Source organism: Nymphalis io, chromosome 5, assembly GCF_905147045.1.
Source record: "Nymphalis io chromosome 5, ilAglIoxx1.1, whole genome shotgun sequence".
NCBI classification, from domain to species: Eukaryota; Metazoa; Arthropoda; class Insecta; order Lepidoptera; family Nymphalidae; genus Nymphalis; species Nymphalis io.
In genome coordinates, this window is record NC_065892.1 from 9768151 (window position 1) to 9790944 (window position 22794).

The 22794-nt window shown below is 32.4% G+C and overlaps 4 protein-coding genes across 4 annotated transcripts; all 4 read right to left on the bottom strand.

Moving 5' to 3' along the window:
• Positions 1–2839: 2839 nt before the first annotated feature.
• On the bottom strand, positions 2840–3493 carry LOC126768411 (cuticle protein 18.6-like). Its single transcript, XM_050486438.1, has 4 exons — positions 3482–3493; positions 3264–3392; positions 3081–3089; positions 2840–3010 (listed from the first exon to the last, which is right to left on the bottom strand). Exons 1-4 carry the CDS (start codon positions 3491–3493, stop codon positions 2840–2842), a joined length of 321 nt encoding a protein of 106 aa, XP_050342395.1.
• Positions 3494–6390: 2897 nt separating this feature from the next.
• Positions 6391–9727, bottom strand: LOC126768412 (cuticle protein 21-like). The gene is made up of 6 exons (XM_050486439.1): positions 9434–9727; positions 9140–9306; positions 8887–8926; positions 6815–6943; positions 6632–6640; positions 6391–6561 (listed from the first exon to the last, which is right to left on the bottom strand). Exons 1-6 carry the CDS (start codon positions 9725–9727, stop codon positions 6391–6393), a joined length of 810 nt encoding a protein of 269 aa, XP_050342396.1.
• Positions 9728–12401: 2674 nt separating this feature from the next.
• LOC126768413 (histidine-rich protein PFHRP-II-like) lies at positions 12402–13659 on the bottom strand. Its single transcript, XM_050486440.1, has 4 exons — positions 13648–13659; positions 12848–13549; positions 12596–12762; positions 12402–12489 (listed from the first exon to the last, which is right to left on the bottom strand). The coding sequence occupies exons 1-4, from the start codon at positions 13657–13659 to the stop codon at positions 12402–12404; spliced, it is 969 nt and encodes a 322-aa protein (XP_050342397.1).
• Positions 13660–13893: 234 nt separating this feature from the next.
• Positions 13894–15927, bottom strand: LOC126768758 (cuticle protein 8-like). Its single transcript, XM_050487050.1, has 5 exons — positions 15838–15927; positions 15378–15558; positions 15022–15098; positions 14464–14630; positions 13894–14350 (listed from the first exon to the last, which is right to left on the bottom strand). The coding sequence occupies exons 1-5, from the start codon at positions 15847–15849 to the stop codon at positions 14233–14235; spliced, it is 555 nt and encodes a 184-aa protein (XP_050343007.1). The 5' UTR covers positions 15850–15927; the 3' UTR covers positions 13894–14232.
• Between the last annotated feature and the right edge of the window lie 6867 nt (positions 15928–22794).

Genomic DNA, 22794 nt, shown 5'->3' on the forward strand with positions numbered 1-22794 from the left:
AAATAAAATCACCCTCGCCTTTTATATTCTTTACGATTTAATGCATTTAAATAAAGAACAATTTTTGTAGGAACTTTACTAAATGTTTGTGTTGAAATAAAACGAGTTTATGGTTTTTCGATTGTTAGCTGTTAAATATTTTTTACGCAACTTTTACATAAATACACAATCAATTATGGTTCATACAAAACTAAACTGAAGAATTCGTTCAAGAAACCATTCCATCATAAAGAATCTAGTAGATGAAAATTAGCAATGATTATTTATGATTTATACCAAATTAATTAGCTATTTTTATACGATGTTATTATTTAACAACATGAACGAACGAAGCCTGTCCAGGATTATTTATGTATGTCCTATTATTATTCTAAAAGATACACATAATTAAAACGATATAAAAAGTGGTTATGCAAATCAGTCTTAAAATTTTAAAAATATCTTTTTTCACCTTTTTAGAAAGAACTATTTTAATAAAAAATAATAATATCCTGGGACATTATTCACACACGGCCATCTGATCCCAAACTAAGCAGAGCTTGTTCTATGGAAACCAGACAACTGATAAAATACGTAATTATATAGATAATTACATCGACACTTAGGACAAACAGATATGTTCATGCACACAAAAGTTTGTCCTGGGAATCGAACCCACAACTTCAAATTCAGCGTGAAAGGCATCTATCTACTAACCACGCCCACCAGCCCATCAAATACAACATACAAAACACGCCGTCTAAAAGACTGTCCTGTGGCATTGTTCGCAAGACGCTGGCAAATAAACATATTATTTTAAAAAAATGTCTTTTTCACGATAATATGATTTTCCTTTTCCATTTACATGTACTTACATGAATAAAATTTAGAACACTAGGTTTTAATGCCAAGCAAAAGTGTATGACATTAAAAATTAAAAAATTAAAAAGCCGAGATGGCCTAGTGTTAAGAACGCGTGAATCTTAACCTATGATCGTGGGTTCGAACCCGGGCAAGCACCACTGAAGATTCATGTGCTTAATTAGTGTTTATAATTCATCTCGTGCTTGACGGTGAAGGAAAACATCGTGAGGAAACATGCATGTGTCTAATTTCATTGAAATTCTGCCACATGTGTATTCTACCAACCCGCATTGGAGCAGCGTGTTGGAATAAGCTTCAAACTTTCTCCTCAAAATGGAGAGGAGGCCTTAGCCCAGCAGTGGGACATTAACAGGCTGTTACTGTAAAAGTGTTTGCGATTTGCAGTTCAATCGATAACCTACGTAGAACTGGTTTAAAATTTTGTTCCTAGATTTTACTTGAAGCAAAAAAAATAATTTTATTTATAAAATAATATAAATATTATTATTTAAATTATTTGAAGAAAAACAAATATTTTTTATTATACTACAAAAGTGTCTAGCATAAAATTAAAAATATATTTAACCAAATTAAAAATGTATACGAAGCCGATAATTATTCAATAGGAAATTTATTAATAGGTTGTATTATAAATAAGGTAGACATGACCAAAATTCCTGTTCATATATTTAACTGCAATAGTATAAACAACTTTATCACCAATCTATAATGTCAATGCTTAGCCGAGATGGCCCAGTAGTAAGAACACGTGAATCTTAACCGATTTCATTGAAATTCTGTCACATGTGTATTTCACTAACCCACATTGGAGCAGCGTGGTGGAATAAGCTCCAAAACCTTCTCTTCAAATAAAGGAGAGGAGGCCTTAGCCCAGCAGTGAGACATTTACAGGCTGTTACTATTACTGTACTGTATAATGTCAACCAAAGCGAGTCAAAGCAAAAGTGAATAGCAATGACGTCTTTAATATCAATTAAGTATTTTGTAATAAATAATAACTATCTAGCGTTTCATTGTTGAGTACATGATTAATGGATTAACATAATTGCAATATCTTCAAAACATAACTAGAATAATGAAAGCCGAGGAAACTTACAGTAACAACAAAGACTGGATAAGACTGTAAGAAGAACTGTCTTTGATTGCCACTACCTAGCTGAGATAAACAAATAGACACGATTGTAAATTCCCGTATCTCAAGCGAAAACTTATCGAAATCTAGTATTATCAATATTAATTGCATCGACTTGGGACCTCATAACTTTGTAGAAGTAATCTAAGAATTTACATTGTTTACATTCCAAGGACTTTTGATATGAAGACGGACTGTTGAGAAATGAAAATGTCATGTCGTGTTCGAAAGAGATTGTTATGAATATATAATCTAATTGGAATATATATTTTATAATATTCTGTTCAATAGAGGTTCGGTAACCATTATGTAATTAGTTTTTAGTAAAAATATAAAAATAAGATAAATATGTTTAAATAAAAAAATGAAATCTTCTGTTTGTATTTTATATTATAAGCTAATATTATACATTAAGGGTTTTCTGATGGCTATTAAAGCAACGCTTAATGATGAGATAGGATGTGTTCAGGTGCGTGATGAATTGGCTGGGCGTGTGTTGAGTGCGCAGAGTAGTCGACTTGTGCGTTAAATCTGAAAATATTTAAAACCGAATTAAAACTTTGATTTAGTGATATTTGGTATTTGGAAATACCTTTTCTTATAGCGCTGTCATTGTAGTAACAAATTTATTTCACACCATACGAAATAATTCATTGAATTTGTTCATTGATTGTATTTATGAAACATTCCTATTAACCAAATGGCTGTTAACTTTACGTAGTTCATTTTGCGGAGATTATTTTACCCGTTATGCTTGTCGGCGTTGTAATCTGTTTAAATATTAATAAGTGCATTTTAGATAGATTTCTCTATTTACTAGTTATGATAGAACAGGAATCTTATTTACCCGCTATGTTGATCAGCATTGTAGTGGACGGTGCGTACTGAACCGTCGGGCTGGTGCAGACTGTAGGAGCCGGTCACGTGGTCACCATCGCGAGCTTCGTGCTGAGACTTGATGTCACCAGTGTGGTGGTCTTCTACGTTGTATTGGAACTCGTATTGAGGGTGCGCCTGTAAAAAAGGTATTATTATTAGAATGTGATCGAATGAGGAAATATACTGAGGGAAATGATATACTTACGTAGTAATCCTGGTGTTGATGAGCACCACTGTTTTGGCTGTGGTAGACGGGAGCTTGATGGTATGCAATAGGAGTAGCGTGATGAACTACAGGAGCAGAGTGGACAATGGGGGCAGCGTGGTGAACAGAAACAGCGGGTTGGTGGTATGCGACTGGAGCAGCGTGGACTGAGATAGGTTGGACGTGGTTGTAGCCATGTTGGTTGTGGGATATATCGTGGCGGATGATTGACTGAGAAGAAGTTGCGTGACCATGACTTTGTCCATGATATTGCGCGCTTACCGCCATCAGCGCAGCAGCAAAAATGACAACCTGATGACAAATGTACATTTAGACATTCATTTAAGAAAAAAAAAACAATTTTAATATCCGTCAGTGATTTATTTATCATTGGAACTCACCTTAAAAATCATTTTGTACTTTTAGATAGGAAGCTCAAATGTGAATGATATGAAATAAAATCACCCTCGCCTTTTATATTCTTTACGATTTAATGCATTTAAATAAAGAACAACTTTTGTAGGAACTTTACTAAATGTTTGTGTTGAAATAAAACGAGTTTATGGTTTTTCGATTGTTAGCTGTTAAATATTTTTTACGCAACTTTCACATAAATACACAATCAATTATGGTTCATACAAAACTAAACTGAAGAATTATTTAAAAAAATATACAATGCCTAGTTCATGGAACCATTCCATCATAAAGAATCTAGTAGATGAAAATTAGAGATGATTATTTATGATTTATACCAAATTAATTAGCTATTTTTATACGGTGTTATTATTTAACGATATGAACGAACGAAGCATGTCCAGTATTATTAATGTATGTCCTATTATTATTCTAAAAGATACACATAATTAAAACGATATAAAAAGTGGTTATGCAAATCAGTCTTAAAATTTTAAAAATATCATTTTTCACCTTTTTAGAAAGAGCTATTTTAATAAAAAATAATAATATCCTGGGACATTATTCACACACGGCCATCTGATCCCAAACTAAGCAGAGCTTGTTCTATGGAAACCAGACAACTGATAAAATACGTAATTATATAGATAATTACATCCACACTTAGGACAAACAGACATGTTCATGCACACAAAAGTTTGTCCTGGGAATCGAGCCCACAACTTTCGGCGTGAAAGGCATCTATCTACTAACCACGCCCACCAGCCCATCAAATACAACATACAAAACACGCCGTCTAAAAGACTGTCCTGTGGCATTGTTCGCAAGACGCTGGCAAATAAACATATTATTTTAAAAAAATGTCTTTTTCACGATAATATGATTTTCCTTTTCCATTTACATGTACTTACATGAATAAAATTTAGAACACTAGGTTTTAATGCCACGCAAAAGTGTATGACATTAAAAATTAAAAAATTAAAAAGCCGAGATGGCCTAGTGGTAAGAACGCGTGAATCTTAACCTATGATCGTGGGTTCGAACCCGGGCAAGCACCACTGAATATTCATGTGCTTAATTTGTGTTTATAATTCATCTCGTGCTTGACGGTGAAGGAAAACATCGTGAGGAAACATGCATGTGTCTAATTTCATTGAAATTCTGCCACATGTGTATTCTACCAACCCGCATTGGAGCAGCGTGTTGGAATAAGCTTCAAACTTTCTCCTCAAAATGGAGAGGAGGCCTTAGCCCAGCAGTGGGACATTAACAGGCTGTTACTGTAAAAGTGTTTGCGATTTGCAGTTCAATCGATAACCTACGTAGAACTGGTTTAAAATTTTGTTCCTAGATTTTACTTGAAGCAAAAAAAATAATTTTATTTATAAAATAATATAAATATTATTATTTAAATTATTTGAAGAAAAACAAATATTTTTTATTATACTACAAAAGTGTCTAGCATAAAATTAAAAATATATTTAACCAAATTAAAAATGTATACGAAGCCGATAATTATTCAATAGGAAATTTATTAATAGGTTGTATTATAAATAAGGTAGACATGACCAAAATTCCTGTTCATATATTTAACTGCAATAGTATAAACAACTTTATCACCAATCTATAATGTCAATGCTTAGCCGAGATGGCCCAGTAGTAAGAACACGTGAATCTTAACCGATTTCATTGAAATTCTGTCACATGTGTATTTCACTAACCCACATTGGAGCAGCGTGGTGGAATAAGCTCCAAAACCTTCTCTTCAAATAAAGGAGAGGAGGCATTAGCCCAGCAGTGAGACATTTACAGGCTGTTACTATTACTGTACTGTATAATGTCAACCAAAGCGAGTCAAAGCAAAAGTGAATAGCAATGACGTCTTTAATATCAATTAAGTATTTTGTAATAAATAATAACTATCTAGCGTTTCATTGTTGAGTACATGATTAATGGATTAACATAATTGCAATATCTTCAAAACATAACTAGAATAATGAAAGCCGAGGAAACTTACAGTAACAACAAAGACTGGATAAGACTGTAAGAAGAACTGTCTTTGATTGCCACTACCTAGCTGAGATAAACAAATAGACACGATTGTAAATTCCCGTATCTCAAGCGAAAACTTATCGAAATCTAGTATTATCAATATTAATTGCATCGACTTGGGACCTCATAACTTTGTAGAAGTAATCTAAGAATTTACATTGTTTACATTCCAAGGACTTTTGATATGAAGACGGACTGTTGAGAAATGAAAATGTCATGTCGTGTTCGAAAGAGATTGTTATGAATATATAATCTAATTGGAATATATATTTTATAATATTCTGTTCAATAGAGGTTCGGTAACCATTATGTAATTAGTTTTTAGTAAAAATATAAAAATAAGATAAATATGTTTAAATAAAAAAATGAAATCTTCTGTTTGTATTTTATATTATAAGCTAATATTATACATTAAGGGTTTTCTGATGGCTATTAAAGCAACGCTTAATGATGAGATAGGATGTGTTCAGGTGCGTGATGAATTGGCTGGGCGTGTGTTGAGTGCGCAGAGTAGTCGACTTGTGCGTTAAATCTGAAAATATTTAAAACCGAATTAAAACTTTGATTTAGTGATATTTGGTATTTGGAAATACCTTTTCTTATAGCGCTGTCATTGTAGTAACAAATTTATTTCACACCATACGAAATAATTCATTGAATTTGTTCATTGATTGTATTTATGAAACATTCCTATTAACCAAATGGCTGTTAACTTTACGTAGTTCATTTTGCGGAGATTATTTTACCCGTTATGCTTGTCGGCGTTGTAATCTGTTTAAATATTAATAAGTGCATTTTAGATAGATTTCTCTATTTACTAGTTATGATAGAACAGGAATCTTATTTACCCGCTATGTTGATCAGCATTGTAGTGGACGGTGCGTACTGAACCGTCGGGCTGGTGCAGACTGTAGGAGCCGGTCACGTGGTCACCATCGCGAGCTTCGTGCTGAGACTTGATGTCACCAGTGTGGTGGTCTTCTACGTTGTATTGGAACTCGTATTGAGGGTGCGCCTGTAAAAAAGGTATTATTATTAGAATGTGATCGAATGAGGAAATATACTGAGGGAAATGATATACTTACGTAGTAATCCTGGTGTTGATGAGCACCACTGTTTTGGCTGTGGTAGACGGGAGCTTGATGGTATGCAATAGGAGTAGCGTGATGAACTACAGGAGCAGAGTGGACAATGGGGGCAGCGTGGTGAACAGAAACAGCGGGTTGGTGGTATGCGACTGGAGCAGCGTGGACTGAGATAGGTTGGACGTGGTTGTAGCCATGTTGGTTGTGGGATATATCGTGGCGGATGATTGACTGAGAAGAAGTTGCGTGACCATGACTTTGTCCATGATATTGCGCGCTTACCGCCATCAGCGCAGCAGCAAAAATGACAACCTGATGACAAATGTACATTTAGACATTCATTTAAGAAAAAAAAAAACAATTTTAATATCCGTCAGTGATTTATTTATCATTGGAACTCACCTTAAAAATCATTTTGTACTTTTAGATAGGAAGCTCAAATGTGAATGATATGAAATAAAATCACCCTCGCCTTTTATATTCTTTACGATTTAATGCATTTAAATAAAGAACAACTTTTGTAGGAACTTTACTAAATGTTTGTGTTGAAATAAAACGAGTTTATGGTTTTTCGATTGTTAGCTGTTAAATATTTTTTACGCAACTTTCACATAAATACACAATCAATTATGGTTCATACAAAACTAAACTGAAGAATTATTTAAAAAAATATACAATGCCTAGTTCATGGAACCATTCCATCATAAAGAATCTAGTAGATGAAAATTAGAGATGATTATTTATGATTTATACCAAATTAATTAGCTATTTTTATACGGTGTTATTATTTAACGATATGAACGAACGAAGCATGTCCAGTATTATTAATGTATGTCCTATTATTATTCTAAAAGATACACATAATTAAAACGATATAAAAAGTGGTTATGCAAATCAGTCTTAAAATTTTAAAAATATCATTTTTCACCTTTTTAGAAAGAGCTATTTTAATAAAAAATAATAATATCCTGGGACATTATTCACACACGGCCATCTGATCCCAAACTAAGCAGAGCTTGTTCTATGGAAACCAGACAACTGATAAAATACGTAATTATATAGATAATTACATCCACACTTAGGACAAACAGACATGTTCATGCACACAAAAGTTTGTCCTGGGAATCGAGCCCACAACTTTCGGCGTGAAAGGCATCTATCTACTAACCACGCCCACCAGCCCATCAAATACAACATACAAAACACGCCGTCTAAAAGACTGTCCTGTGGCATTGTTCGCAAGACGCTGGCAAATAAACATATTATTTTAAAAAAATGTCTTTTTCACGATAATATGATTTTCCTTTTCCATTTACATGTACTTACATGAATAAAATTTAGAACACTAGGTTTTAATGCCACGCAAAAGTGTATGACATTAAAAATTAAAAAATTAAAAAGCCGAGATGGCCTAGTGGTAAGAACGCGTGAATCTTAACCTATGATCGTGGGTTCGAACCCGGGCAAGCACCACTGAATATTCATGTGCTTAATTAGTGTTTATAATTCATCTCGTGCTTGACGGTGAAGGAAAACATCGTGAGGAAACATGCATGTGTCTAATTTCATTGAAATTCTGCCACATGTGTATTCTACCAACCCGCATTGGAGCAGCGTGTTGGAATAAGCTTCAAACTTTCTCCTCAAAATGGAGAGGAGGCCTTAGCCCAGCAGTGGGACATTAACAGGCTGTTACTGTAAAAGTGTTTGCGATTTGCAGTTCAATCGATAACCTACGTAGAACTGGTTTAAAATTTTGTTCCTAGATTTTACTTGAAGCAAAAAAAATAATTTTATTTATAAAATAATATAAATATTATTATTTAAATTATTTGAAGAAAAACAAATATTTTATATATCAATATTAATTGCATCGACTTGGGACCTCATAACTTTGTAGAAGTAATCTAAGAATTTACATTGTTTACTTTCCAAGGACTTTTGATATGAAGACGGACTGTTGAGAAATGAAAATGTCATGTCGTGTTCGAAAGAGATTGTTATGAATTATATTAACTAATTTGAAAATATATTTAATAATATTATTTTCAAAAGAGGTTCGGTAACCATTATGTAATTAGTTTTTAGTAAAAATATAAAAATAAGATAAATATGTTTAAATAAAAAAATGAAATCTTCTGTTTGTATTTTATATTATAAGCTAATATTATACATTAAGAGTTTTCTGATGGCTATTAAAGCAACGCTTAATGATGAGATAGGACGTGTTCAGGTGCGTGATGAATTGGCTGGGCGTGTGTTGAGTGCGCAGAGTAGTCGACTTGTGCATTAAATCTGAAAATATTTAGAACCGAATTAAAACTTTGATTTAATGATATTTGTTATTCGGAAATACCTTTTCTTATACCGCTGTCAATGAAGCAACAAATTTCTTTCACAACATTCGAAATAATTCATTGAATTTATTCATTGTATTTATGGAATATTCCCATTAACCAAATGGCTGTTAACTTTACGTAGTAATAGATTTTGTGGAGATTATTTTACCCGTTATGCTGGTCGGCGTTGTAATGGACGGTGCGTACGGAACCGTCGGGCTGGTGCAGACTGTAGGAGCCGGTGACGTGGTCACCATCACGAGTTTCGTGCTGAGACTTGATGTCACCAGTGTGGTGGTCTTCTACGTTGTATTGGAACTCGTATTTAGGATGAGACTGTAAATAAATGAAGATCGTATTTAACTTAAAGACCTATAGATAAATAAAATTGTAAATATTTAGATCATTTTTGATGACAAAATAATAAACAGTATTACTAAATGTAACAAATGACTAAACTTACATAGTAATCCTGGTGTTCATGAGCATCATTATGTTGATTGTGGTAGACTGGAGTTTGGTAGTGTGCAATGGGAGCAGCATGGTGAACAATTGGAGCAGCGTGGACGATAGGAGCGGCGTGGTGGATGGAAACTGCTGGTTGGTGGTGATACACCGGAGCAGAGTGAACGGCGATTGGTCGTACGTGGTTGTAGCCGTGGTCGTGAGATACGTCATGTCGGATGATTGATTGAGAAGATGTCGCATGGCCTTGACTATGATGCTGCGCGCTTACTGCCATCAGCGAAGCAGCCATAATGACAACCTAGTAAAATGACACACTTGAAAAATGAGTACAGTTACTTGAATATACAGAATTGAATATACATAAAAAAATATAATTTTAATATCAGGTACTTATGAAATTAACTTGTTATTTAAACTCACTTTAAAATTCATTTTGTATTTTTCGATGATTAGCTCAATTGAGAATGATATGAAACTCAAATTAATGTTGCCTTTTATATTCTTGATGATTTAATAAGTTTCAATGAATTGCTTACGTAGGAGCTTGATTACAAGTTTTAACTGCAAACGAGTTTATGATTTTTGGCTACTTCGTAGTTAATTTTGTAAGCAAGCAATTGTGACATTACGTGATAATATAATCGCATAGGTTTATAGAATAAAGTTACTCTACAAAACACGCGTGGTAGAAGTTATTGATAACAATGGATGCCAAGCAAACCAATGCCAATGCTAAGCATTATCATTTATAAAAAGAGGAACACAGAAAATCCCTTACATGGTTGCATTTTATTATATAAATGGTATTAATAATGTACTAATTATTTGTACTATTTATTATTTGTTTTAATTACTTAATGTTGGTACACTTAAGTTATTGAAAAAACCAACAAAAGTGACTTGCATATAAAAATATTTATATCATCCTAAATTTATAATGAGTTATTTTTCTTATATACTTCTGCTACACGCGATTCGCAAAGGAGCTTCAAAGGGTCTGGCGGCAATTAAGTTCAAGAGTTAGTCCTGTTGTTAGTTCAGACCAGCGGGCAAAAACCAAGTCCGTATCTGAATAGCAATTTTACTAATTATCAAATCTATTGACTGTTTGGTGAAATATATGGATTTTATATCCATATACTACTGATTCGACGAGATGGCTCAGTCGTTAGAATGCGTGAATCTGAACCGATAATCGTGGGTTCAAACCCTGGCAAGCACCACTGAATTTACATGTGCTTAATTTATGTTTATAATTCATGTCGTTGAAGGAAAACATCGTGAGGAAACCCGCATATGTCAAATTTCACTGCAATTCTGCCACATGTGTATTCCACCAACCCGCATTGGAGCAGCGTGGTGGAATAAGCTCCGAGCCTACTTCTCAAAAAAAAGCAGCAGTGGGACATTCACAGGCTGTCACTGTTACTGCTGATTGTCAATATATAATTTACATCAATCCATAGAAGTATGTCAGCAATGTGTATATAAAGATTAGGGATGTAACAGTACGTCCTGTTAGTTGCCATATGCTAGTCTCAAAGAGTTATTAAATAATTGAAAATAAATGTCTGTCAATACGTACATATCTTTAATTTATTTTAAAAATATTTTCAGAGTAGAAAATATTATAAAAGTTATTCAGAGATAATATATAATGTAAACTGATAGATAAATATAGGTATAAAACGTAGGTAATAATCGACATTTCTTACTTAGTAATACGTTTAAATGGACCTTCATTTAAACGCATTACGAATCCGCATCCGAATTGCAGCAGACCATTTTTATCAACTATTCATCGGTCTCCTAAATAATTCATACGAATTATATAGCGTAAAAGTTTTAATCTTTACTAAATGCCCAAGGTAACTAACATATTTATTAGAATAATTATTAACTGTGAATTGGAGAATATGGCTTCGCAAATATATTTTTACTAATCCGTAACAGATAAAAATAGTTATTGAAAATGTACCTTACAAAATCTTATTAGGACACATAATTTTTTACGTTATTTCAAAAAACAAAGTCATAGTTCTGCCATTTTGTATAAAATATTTACAAAATACGCACAAAAACATTCCTTGTTAATAGTGTTATTGTTAGTGATACCCGTATCAAAATTCATTGCGTGGCTTAGAAGAATTAAGCGGACATACAGACAGAGGAAGACAGTGACTTTGCTTTATTCTATTTAGAGCCTACCACTACTATCTCTTTTGAAATAAATATAAATGTAAATAATCTTAATATTTCATTTCAGTCTCAATGTTTAAATTTATCATTAAATTCAATATTTTATTATATTTGAGTGTATAGTTGTAGTTACCTAATTATAATAAGTTTTTATTTTACGTTACGTTTATTGCATATATTATTTTATAATTTTGTAACGTCTTTGTATTATTTAATATTAAATAGACTGTGAGTAGATTGTGATATTACTGTGTTGTAATAAGTAATATAAAAATTTATTATGATACGTATTTTACTAAATTGTCTATTAATATTGTATCTTTTATAAAACAAAAAAAGACAAAGGTTTATTGTTTTGAAATAAAATGGCCATATCTAAAAGTATAAGCAATAATATAGCTTTGGGCTTAATTTAAAGTCCAGTTTATGAAACATTTGTAAAGTTATAGGAAATATAAAAATATATACAAATAATGTAACAAAGGTTTTTTTATAAATGGCTTGCTAGCCTTGTTTATCCATTCGATATTTTCATAGCTTTCTTCTAAATGATTTATAAAAAATGCATGCTAAGTGATCAATGCTATAGAATACTTTTTTTTTATGTAGGCCTAAATTTTAAAACAATTAGATAACAACTTTTTAAACGGGAATTAAATTAATAAAGAAAGTAGAGTTATATTTAGACTAGACTTTATTTGAAAACAGGTTACATAATAACATTTGAGCTTGTTAATTGACATTATATTATTAAATTAACTTATTTAGTGGTGAGAGTTAGTGTAATGAGGTTCATGATGCTGTGGTTGGATATGGGTTGACGGTGCTGAGTGTTGAACTTGAGCGTTGAATCTGAAAAAGATTATACAACATTTAGAGTAACTAAAGTTACAAATATCTTTAAGCATAAGATTGAACTGTAGGCAAAGCAAAACGGTTTGGTCTGTTTTTTTTTTACCCGCTATGGTTGTCAGCATTGTAATGAACGGTGCGCACGGAACCATCGGGCTCGTGCAGACTATAGTATCCAGTAACGTGATCGCCATCACGAGTTTCATGTTGCGATTTGATATCACCAGTATGGTGGTCAGCTACGCTGTATTCGAATTCATATTTCGGATGCGCCTGCAAAATTAAAAAACAATTATATAAGTTATTCTTTCAGATGAAAAAGCGAGGGTAAAAGTTGGACATTAAATAAAAGCCTTACGTAGTAATCCTGGTGGCTTTGGGCATATTGATGTTCATTGTGGTACCCAGAATGTTGAAGGGCTAGAACAGGCGCTGCGTGATGCACTACAGGGTTAACGTGGTGAACAGATTGAGAAGCATGATGTCCTACAGGAGCGATGTGATGAACTACAGGGTTCACGTTGTGAACAGATTGAGAAGCATGATGCACTACAGGAGCAACGTGATGAACAGAAGGTGCAGCATGGTGCACAATAGGTGTTACGTGGTGAACAGCAGGTTCAGCATGATGTACAATAGGGGCTGAGTGATGTATAACAGGAGCAGAGTAATGGACGGTAGGAGTAGCGTGATGGGAAATTTGAGCTACGTGATTGATAGTAGGAGCTTCGTGATGAACAACGGGTGTTACATGATGAACTGAAGGAACAGAGTGATGAACTACTGGAGCAGAGTAGTGTACGATAGGGGCAACGTGATGAACGGTCGGAGCTGAGTGAACGACAGGGGCGATATGTTGAACAGTTACTGCTTCATGGACAGGAGCGGCATGAACCGTAATAGGTTGATGGTATGCTGTTTGATGTCCTATGGGTTCATTACTATATCCGTGTTGGTTATGCGAAATGTCATGTCGGATTATAGACTGTGAAGATGTTGCATGTCCATGGGAGTGATGCTGTGCGTTGACTGCCAATAATGCAGTTGTAAACAGTATAATCTAAAAACAAAATATAATTTTAGAAAAACATATTAAGTACATATTTAGCAAAATTATTATATTTTTTACAAGGTTATTTATATTGAGAATTTACTTACTTTAGATATCATCTTATATGTTTATTAATTTAAACTTCATTAACGAATGATAGTTAATATACAAACTGCCGCTTTTATATTATATTTGAGCTTTCATTACGGTAGGACGAGTTTTAAAAACCTTTACTGCCCAGCGAGTAGTAGGGCAAAAACTGGTTTAAAAATGTTGTGATTGTCTATATTGCAATCATCAAGGGCCTTAAAAGGCAGAAAAGATAAAGTGAAAGTAAGAATAAAACGAAAAAATTTGAGAAAAGATATATTACATATAAGCAAAACTGGAGCCTTCGCCAAGCACCCCTCAGGCATATTCTAACGTTTCATAAAATGTATTCTCTTAACTAAGTTTGAAAACGGTAAAAGACTTACAAACTAAAAGAAATTATAATACAAAAGCTAGCACCCTAATAAGAGGTACTGGTTGTGAAGTCTTGGGCCGTTGTCCCAGGTCGGATACACATTATGAAACGCTGTGCCTTGAAGCAGACCATTCGTTGTACCGTTACCATGAAGCATTCGAGTTACATTGTCGCATTCTGTCTTATTCTAAGTAATTATAAGAATAAATATGCCGTCTCAGGTTATTTAGCCGTGGAGAAGATGACCGTGGCCGAGGGGTGCGGCTACAGCAATCGGCGCGTGCGCAACGGCGGCGGTGGCGGGGTGCGCCGCGTGGCCTTGTCTGCTGACTACAGCGTTGAATCTAAAAAGACAAATACATAATCACTACCTATTCGTATTTTTTATTCATATATTTTCATTGGCTTTTGAGACTGAAAATTGGGGAGCTAAGAAAGCAGAAGATTCATTGTTTACCCATTGTGGTCATCGGCAGAGTAGTTGACGGTACGGATGGTGCCATCGGGTTCTACAAGAGAGTACTGGCCCTTTACCACGTCCCCATCACGTGCTTCCCATTGGCTCTTCTGGTCGCCGGTGTGGCCGTCAGTGACACCATAGTTGAACTGGTAACGGGGGTGGGACTGCAATATAATATTTAGCATATGTAAGTACGAAATTCATGTTCTAATGTTTTAAAATGATAAGAAAAATTGCTTTTACTTTTTACATATTATTGAACTAATGATTAGTATAAGTTAGTACATTGCACATTAATATTAATTGATTGAGTCATGTGAAATATTATAAAATAAACACATCGAAATGATATATTGTATTATGAGAGTTTAGGTTTTAACAAATATTTTCAAATCGTCATTTTCAAGAAATTAAATGTTAAACTATTATTACCTTACATTCTACGTTGAATAATCGACATCTTATCATTTTTTTAAATTATTTTTAATTATTCAAGAATTATTTTACTTCATCGCCTCATCACACGAAAATAAATGTATATATTAGATTACTTACATAAACTTCAACAGGGGCAACGGCGTGGGCGACCGGCGCGTGCAACACGGAGCCGTGGGAGACGATAGCACCGTGACCTGGGATATTTTATTTCTGATCAGATGTTGAAGAAATATTCCGATAAATTGATTAATAAGGGATTGAATAAAAAAAGAATATTTTCTATAAAGTCAATTTATTTTTTATTTTTTTTATCGAAAAACTTTATAATGAGAGAATGATGTACGATTGTTTGTGGTTATTTCGAGGCTGAAAACACTCAATTAGAGCTTGTATAGTAAAATCTGCTATTTTATTTAGATAATCTAGTTTATAAATGTATCTAGAGAGATCAAATTTAAACAATCTTACACTACCTAGTCCCAATCCATAAGCTGGTGCAGCTAATGCAGGTGCCGCTAGAGCATGGCCGACAGCGTGAGTGGCGATGGCAGGAGCTGGGTGTCCTAGTACTATGCTTTGGGATGAAATAGCTCCGTGAGGACTCGCGATGAGTCCTCCATGAGCTACCACCAAAAGAGCACACGCGACAATAGCCTGTAAAAATAAAAACAATTGAGGCTTAATTTGAAACTAAAGGATCCTTTTTTTAAATTAAGAGTACTTTTTGTAATATTGTATAATATTACGAAAGCATAAATGTTTTAAGATTTTTAATTTGAACTATTAGAAATTGCTTTTGATTAAAAAAAATAAAAGAGTATAATAATACAAATGAAAGCAATATGATGTCGAAATAATGATAGATTTGTATTATAAATTGAAAACAAGAACTATTGTTATAATGTTATTATGTATGTTATTATATTTATTTACCTTTGCGAACATTTTCTCAAGTTATCTCAAAGATTGGAACTCTAGTTCACTAAGCACTAGGACTTGATGTGTGCCTAAATCTGAGATACTTGGCGCTTATATAGAGGCTGTTCTAATACTATGCCCTATAGGTAGACCTAAGGTCCCGCCTGCGGTGTCGCAGGCGCACAAAACTATGTGACTATGTATTATGGGCGCTGCCCGCAATAATCTAGATAGTGATACTTAAAGTAGACATACCGAAAAATATTTTTCTAAAATGACAAATACATAATTGTATAGCCCGAATAATATGTATAACCCCGAATTTTTTTTACAATTATTGCTATGAATTTAATATGAAGAAATGATTAAATTTAACAAATATAATATAAACATAATTAAAACGTTTATTTACCCGCAATTTTATGAAACACAAATAAGCATCATGTCACAACTAAATCAAATATAACATCTTGATTAAGTATTATATAAGAAATGTTTATTAACCATCCACATATTTCTTTCGTTATTAAACGAGTTAAGAATTGGTTTAAGAACCATAAATTTATAAACTTGTGAGTATAGAATAAGGAATAAATTAATCTTTGGAACATACGAGTACAGTCCCCTTGATAATAATTATTTTATTAAAATTTGAATATTATAACAATTAATGAATATAATAATAGTCAATATGCATCAATTGAGCGCCCTTTATTTACGGGACATACTTATTGGGTTCAATTTTTGTTAATAATATTTATTATCTCATAATTATGAGGATTAAATAATATTAAATGGGAGTAACGACATGAATTGTTCCTGAAGATATTGGATTATTTGTTTGATTTCTTCATAAAGATAAGCAGATTTGTAATTGAATTAAAATAATATAATGAGAGAAATAGGCTTGATGCCATAAAAGTAACATGGGGTTAATAAAAATATATAAACACACACGCTCTATATTTTTATTTTATGCCTTTCTAAATAGTTTAACTAATGGCTGTTTTTTCTTTTTTTTTTCTCGCAATGGAAGCCTTCAGAAAGGTACCCGGGTCACATGGGGGTGGAACCGGGTTACGTGGGATTCTTACCCACTAAAACCACTGCGACGGCTGTTCTCAGCACGGATCGGAGAGGCTGTGGGATCGTGTTGATATAACGCATCCGCGGCCTCTCCCATGCTGTGTTCCGCTCGTGGCTCGGCGAAGCTCTTCTCAGGGGGTGAAGGTAAACTCGTCCCCCCGCACTCCTTGCTAGTGCGTACGGTAGCCCGAGTTAACAAATGGCTATATGACGAGACACTAGTTTATATGTAAATTTACAGAATATTAGAATTATTAAGTAAATCATATATTGTTTAATTACAATTATTCACAAACCAAACAACAATAATTTAAATGAATACGTTTTAATTAAAATTAAGTTAGGACTGACCGAGTCAAAGTAAAACCCATAATATAAGATCATATGTTTGAACAGTAAATGAGCCCAGACAAAAAATACTACAAAAAATAAAGCGGATTAGTTGATGTAAGTGCAGTATCTTATCTGACGTATGCATATATACATTTTTTTATAATTGCCGGGAAGGAAAATGACTCCACTCCACCTGATGGTAAAAGTGGTAGTAGAGTTCGCTAAGACGGCCCGTACATTCGGAAAGAATGATTTGGATTATTTCGGTTAAGATCCACGTGGTCTCTTCATTAAGCAATCTCGGCTTTATAACTAATAATAACTAAGCATTTTTTTTCATTATTAAATTATATTTTAAAGAAGTTAGATACTGAAAAAAAAATTAAACTTTCTAATTCATATTTCGAAAAAATGAAAATAAAAATACAATTAAAACTTTTTCCTCATGCTTGTACCAATGCCATTAACTTATTTACAAAAACTTATATTAATTTACTTTTGATTGGTTAGTGATAATATGAAAGAAAAAGAAACAGATAACTTTCAATCTATATAACTTTTTGTGTTAAGGTCCGATTTAAAAGTAGAACATAAATTCTTGTCGCATACATGTCCAAATACAATAAAATATTTCATTTGTATACTGTATCAGTGTATTATATCAGTGTGTGAAATTTCATAACGAAATCAATCAATCTTTTTATTATATCAATCTTTTTATATAAGCAAAAAAATTACATGTAAAAAAATTAAATTTATAAATAACTTCTTTATTATTTTTTAAATATGCTAGTCATAAAAATGGATGAAAAAAATATCAATATTTATTGTACATTTTCGAAGAACTTATTTATATATTTGAAGACAGAAGCTCGTTTTGTCTAAATGAGATCGAAAATGGCTACCATTATGTCCGTTACATCGGAAGATAAATTGTACTACGTGCTTTGAAAATAAAATTAGCAACTTTCATTCTATTACCATTATTAGAAATAGAGCGTTTTATATTTTATTCATGCTTGAACCGTCGTATTTAAGAAATAGTAAAGTTTTCGTAGAAAACGATTTTCAGTATCAATAAGCTTAAAAGGACATAATCATAAGGATTGCACTAACAAAAGTAATTAATCGTTATCGATACTCAAAACCAAAAACAAAACATGCATCAATTCTCTTGTTTCTAAACCACGATACGTATCTAATAACCTTTCCAAGTCTTATGAAAATTATTAAGGACTCGTACACAGCATCGGCAAGACAATTTAAAAAAAGTTGTACCAATTGTTGAACGATTAAATAATGTACGAAATTATACAAATTATAAAATTCTTATTAGCAAATGTTACATACATTAAAATCATATTCAGAATTCATATTTTAAGTGATATATATTACCTATTATATCATACCCCAGTTACATATACTACATACATACATTATAACAAATTAAAATATAAGCGATGTGAAGAAGTCATAGTATGGAAAACAATCACCTGAAATTCGTTTTACATATCCTGTGTATTAATCATAATCTATAAATGTGTGTAAACGCCTTTAGATTGTGTTAAATGACTCATCGTGTCATTAACCGGCGCCTATGCAAACCTTACTTAACTAGTTATGTTAATTATTGCACTGAAGGTCGAATAAAACGCTTGATGTTTTCGTATTCAAATGCCAAATTAACATGCATATTTTAAATATATCATACTATCTACCAGCATTTCTCTAGATTCTAACTTTACAAAACCACGTAAGATTTCATCATACTGTCATTAAATATATTGTGACGGTGTGTCTATATTTAATATAATATTGATGAAAATTGATTTGTAAGTACTTATAGTATTTCGTATCTGTGATATTTAATTGTTTGTTTTATGTTTTAAATTTTGTTGTTCATAATACGAATACTACGTTGACTCTCGCTCCCTCACAGAAGAGTTTTCGGATACCTAGCAGTAACTATAAAACAAGATAATAGTTGACCATACGAAACTCATTTTACACTCATAATTACTCACCAGCAAGGTATAGCCTGGTGCAATAAGCTCCATATCATCTCCTTAAGATCAGAGATGAGAGCCCTTCGATCAATAAGTGCATTATTGATCGAAGCCTTAGCCGTTGTATTTTTATATACTTATATGTTGTACATAGATAGATGGCCTAGTGGTTAGAACGCGTGAGTCTTAACCGACGATCGTGGGTTCAAACCCGGGCAAGCACCACTGAATTTTCATGTGCTTAATTTGTGATTATAATTCATCTCGTGCTTGAAGCTGAAGGAAAACATCGTGAGGATACCTGTATGTGTCTAATTTCTTTGAAATTATGCCACATGTGTATTCTACCAACCCTCATTTGAGCAGCGAGATGGAATAAGCTCCAAACCTTCTCCTCAAAAGGGAGAGGAGGCCTTAGCCCAATAGTGGGACATTCACAGGCTGTAACTGTATATGTTATATAATATTTTGTATACTTACTAGAAAGTATATCGTTGTAATTTGTAAATTTGTTATTGAACCTGTCATACTTCAGTGCAATTTATTACAATCATAATAAATCAATCATTAATACTCTCAAGTTCTAGATCTACTAATTGACGCTTGAAATATTAGCACAAATTATATAAGGATACGTAAAAATGTTGACTCACTATATTTGGATATTACTTTCATAAAACCTATATGACTATGTTTTATATGTTTTTACTGAATTTAACCGGGTTTCGATTTGTCACTGTCATTTCTTGTAGGTAAATTTATATCGATAAATTCCATATTATTAATAATCAATTTTGCTAATAGTAAGCTGTCGCTTCCCCACTTATTTCCAGAAAGCCAAATAAATAACAGGAAAGAAAATTCCGTACTATATTGACTGTTAGTAAAAGTAATTGACCAAATTAAATAATTACATTCCTTCCTATTTAAAATATACGAGATTTCAAAATCCATATTGAGAAGTCATTAAAACATCTCGTTTATAACGAAGTACTGCATATATACGTCATCGCCTCTGTCGATTAGTGCTAAGCTACTTTGCACTAATCGACAGAGGCTATTAAAAATTAAAAAAAAAATTTATAACTTTTAGTGCAAAGAGTTTCATCAAAAACATTACACACCGTTTTATTGCCTCAGGCAACGGGCTGGTTCATTTTTCGCCCAGAGAATCGGAATTGCGATTTAAAGGGGAGATGCTGCTAACATTCTTGCCACCATTATTCCACGCGGTCACAATTTGTACAGTAACTATTTTTAATTTTTATTTGTATTATTTAACGCTTTAATGTGAATAAAAAAAATTGAATTTAAATATAAAAAATATTAAATATGATACGTCAAAATGAAAAAAATTCAAACAGTGTAACTGTACAGATACACATCACGAAAAATTATATACAACAAACTAGTAGGTAAATAAGCCGCAATAGAGCATTCAAGCAAAGCAAATATTGGAAATGCGCTGTCCAAAGTCTTCTCTATGCTACAGATGTCATCACAAGATCGGGTATTAAGATGGTGTGGAACATTAAAAGCCTGTCATTTTAGATATACATTTTTCTATTCACATTGTTTATACTTAAACAATTCAACAACATTACGTTTGCTTATTATCCTCAATCTTATTATTATCAATGAAATGTATTCAAAGCCTTTGAAGTTATTGACCTAATAAAATATTCTATCGCAATAAGTAAAGAAATTCTATTGACCGTGAGGGTAATGGAATATTATAGAAGGAAATTTTAACATAACAATTATATTTAAATTTACTATTTTGTCTTTTTTATTATTATAATTATAACGGAATATTCATGAAACTACTTATTTGTGTAAATGTCTCGTCACTCTTGTCACTAGCGTATAAAGCTACAGATTTGGCAAAAAAAAATTCAGTTTTCATGTTAAAAAAAATCTCAGGAGAAATCCGGAAAATAGCATTGTTTACTCAACACTTAAAATTAGAACTTCGAATTAAAATACTATCAAAAACTCACATAGCATGTCTTGTATAATTTTCTATATGTTTTCATAGTTTAATCATATGAGTATATCATCTAAAAGCAATGTTTTTTGATAATTACATTTTAAATTATATTTTGGAGGTAAGGTCTTTGAACTTGCGTAGTAAATATTACATAACGAAACTTATCTAAAACTATTGAAGATCTCGTCATATTTAATACGTTTCTAAAAATAAATATAATTATTTTCCGTGACGTTAACTGTTACAATCAATACATAAATTAATTTAAACAAGCTTATAGTTAATGTATATGTATTAGTAGGTCTATTTACATGTAGGTATTAAATTGAGTAATCACTATTATAGATAAGAAAACTGGTTTAATGGTGGCGCAAATTGATATAACATACTTAACTGTGCAGATTATATCAAATGCATTCAAAGACTTTTTAATAAATAATATTTTTTTATAATTTTCCTTTTTTTTATTAAATTTAATAGTATTATGAATAAATTATTATTAAAATATTCAATAGTTTCTTGATACTCAGGCCCGGACTTAAAGATCCAAGGCTCCTAGGTCAAGGTGTGACATTTGAGGAGCTTCAACCCGAAACAATTAGAGTAAATTTTAAATTATTTTTGGCTAGGCCCAGTGGCCAGTAGGTCTAGGCATATATCAGGGGTTATATATACTACTATTATCTATCTTGAATTAACGGTATAAATTTCACAAATTTTGTTAAATTCAATCAAAGGCTTATTTAATTAAGGCTTGTATCACATAAAATTTGTGTGTATAAAACAATACAATTAGTTTCAGTATACGTTATAATAAATATAATGTACAAAATACTTATATCAATTATAAAAGACCTCATTTTAATAACCTCCTTAAGCGTAATGTAGTAATAATAGTTGATACGTTAGAATGAACGGATTAATCTAAAAGGGTAAAACGAGAAAGAGTGTGTCTTTGGTATTGCGACAATGGTGTCGTGTCACGGCCGCGCCCAGTGGTGAATGTTCACGACCACATGCGTATGTTGAATAAAACATAACACCACTCGTGAGACAAAGTTGAATTTGGAACACATTCTGGCCTTATCTAGATCATTTTTCACTAAGCTATTATTAGAGCACGATTTATTAATAAAATATTAAACTTTACCACAGATTACTTATATACTGTGAACATGATTGCGGATTTAGACTGTATTTCAACACGACATTTGTAAGAAAATAATTGGAAATAGCCGTCATCATTCATTCGTCGTCAATAATTAATAAGTATTTAAAATTGGTGTTTAATAATAAGTAGGCACAAAGTAATTTGTTGCAAAAAATATAAACGTGAAATAATGAGTTCATTACCACGCACATCGTCGCTAAAAGTGCGTAATTTATTCCTATATGTGCAGAATTTCTATTCATTTAAGTAATTATCAGTTTCCGTAACATTATTAAAGTTTTTCTAACATTGCTTGATATCATTATGAAATGAAATGTGAGGATGTCCGGTATTTTTCGGATATGTAATAAATACGAATTTTAATTTAAAAAATAGACTTTCACATT